At 45.1% G+C, this 1984-nt stretch overlaps 1 protein-coding gene across 1 annotated transcript; it reads right to left on the reverse strand.

The window, feature by feature from the left end:
• Window positions 1–73: 73 nt before the first annotated feature.
• On the reverse strand, window positions 74–721 carry LOC107081468 (unconventional myosin-Vb-like; the record flags this gene model as incomplete). Its single annotated transcript, XM_015369641.1, has 2 exons — window positions 432–721; window positions 74–248 (listed from the first exon to the last, which is right to left on the reverse strand). Coding segments are annotated over exons 1-2 (462 nt in total), but the record flags the coding sequence as incomplete, so codon positions are not given.
• Between the last annotated feature and the right edge of the window lie 1263 nt (window positions 722–1984).

Here is a 1984-nt window from a genome sequence, read left to right on the forward strand (position 1 = left end):
TATAGGCTCATGGGTCTTCTGTCCAGTTTCTACAGTACTTCCAGCAGCTCTGCACGTTGTGATGCGTACTGACCTGTTGCACGGTGAGCGCGGTGCACAGCGAGCAGATGGCCTCAGCGTCCTGGGAAGTCTTCTTCTTGACCTGCAGCAGCTGAGCCGCCTGGATGATGGGCTCCAGCGTGGCAGAAGCTTTGCTCTGGAACAGGTTGTTCGCTCGCAGCCACTCCTCCAGCTGACTGGTGTTATACCTGCGCACACAGACAGGGGGCAGCAGTCAGACGCAGTCAGTGTTCCACCAGTTGGACCAGAACCTCCAGGGTTTGTCCATCCAACCTAAACCCTGGGAGCTCTGTGAATGTCTCATCATGAACAGGTTCTGCTTCTAAAGGATCCAGACGGGTCAGAGCTACAGAGCGGCTCCGGTCCGGTACCTGAGCTGCATGCCGGCGCTCCAGGAGCAGACGTCTTTGCGCAGCAGCAGGTTGTTGAGCGTGACGGCGTTGATGCAGTGGAAGAGCTGCCGGAACACCTGGCCCACGATCTCCGGGTCCAGACCCTGGTCCCTCATGATGCTGTTGAACTGGCTGAGCTGCCGGATCAGACCCTGCAGGGTGTAGGTGGTCGGCCCGTCCGCGTCCGTGTCCATGCTGGACGAGCGGTTCCGGTAGCCCATGGGCTTCACTCCTGCCAGGCTGGGGATGCTCTCGCTCTCCAACATGGCCGACACTAAGAGACATGGGGGGGCGGGGTTAGTTTGAACCTTTAGATACAGAAAGAGTTCTGTCTGTTAAACTCTGAGTGCAAAACCGATCACATGGGTTCAGATAGAAAACAAACTGAAAACAAAAGGACCCGACGCTAAACTGGACGATAAACTGGACGCTAAACTGGACTCCTGATGCTACGTTCACATCAAACACGACTTCAGCAGCAAAGAAGCTTCTGCTGCTTCATTTCTGATTCTCATTAAGGTCAGCCGTCCAGTAAAGTTTGTCCAGATGCGTCTGATGCTTCTGCTGCTCCTGTGTTCGATGCCAGAGAGCAGCTTTGCTATATTAGCTGTGATCAGCGGGTAGAAAGTAGTTTGAATCTATGTTGAAGTGAGAAAGTCCTCCTGAAAACATGGTCTGTGCAGTCAGTTCATCCAGATTATACGGAAGAGGATTAGGGCCACTGAAAAAAAAAAAAAAGTTAAATCATTTTTAAATTTATTTCAGTATAGTATGGGAAAAAAAGTCAGAATTCTAACTTTTTTCTCAGAATTCCGACTTTTAATCTCAGAATTCCGACCTTTGATCTCAGAATTCCGACCTTTAATCTCAGAATTCCGACCTTTAATCTCAGAATTCCGACCTTTAATCTCAGAATTCCGACCTTTAATCTCAGAATTCCGACTTTTAATCTCAGAATTCCGACTTTTAATCTCAGAATTCCGACTTTAATCTCAGAATTCTGACTTTTAATCTCAGAATTCCAACTTTTAATCTCAGAATTCCAACTTTTAATCTCAGAATTCCGACTTTAATCTCAGAATTCTGACTTTAATCTCAGAATTCCGATTTTTAATCTCAGAATTCCGACTTTTAATCTCAGAATTCTGATTTTTAATCTCAGAATTCTGACATTAATCTCATAATTCCGACATTAATCTCATAATTCTGACTTTAATCTCAGAATTCCGACTTTAATCTCAGAATTCCGACTTTTAATCTCAGAATTCCGACTTTTAATCTCAGACTTCCGACTTTTAATCTCAGAATTCTGACTTTTTCTCAGAATTCTGACTTTTTTCTCAGAATTCCGACTTTAATCTCAGAATTCTGAATTTCTTCTCAGAATTCTGACTTTTTTCTCAGAATTCCGACTTTAATCTCAGAATTCTGACGTTAATCTCAGAATTCCGACGTTAATCTCAGAATTCTGACTTTAATCTCAGAATTGTGGATCTTAATGTAGATGGGCACTATGAAGGAAGAGATGTGGA

Source organism: Cyprinodon variegatus, unplaced genomic scaffold, assembly GCF_000732505.1.
Source record: "Cyprinodon variegatus isolate N-32 unplaced genomic scaffold, C_variegatus-1.0 Scaffold5265, whole genome shotgun sequence".
NCBI classification, from domain to species: domain Eukaryota; kingdom Metazoa; phylum Chordata; class Actinopteri; order Cyprinodontiformes; family Cyprinodontidae; genus Cyprinodon; species Cyprinodon variegatus.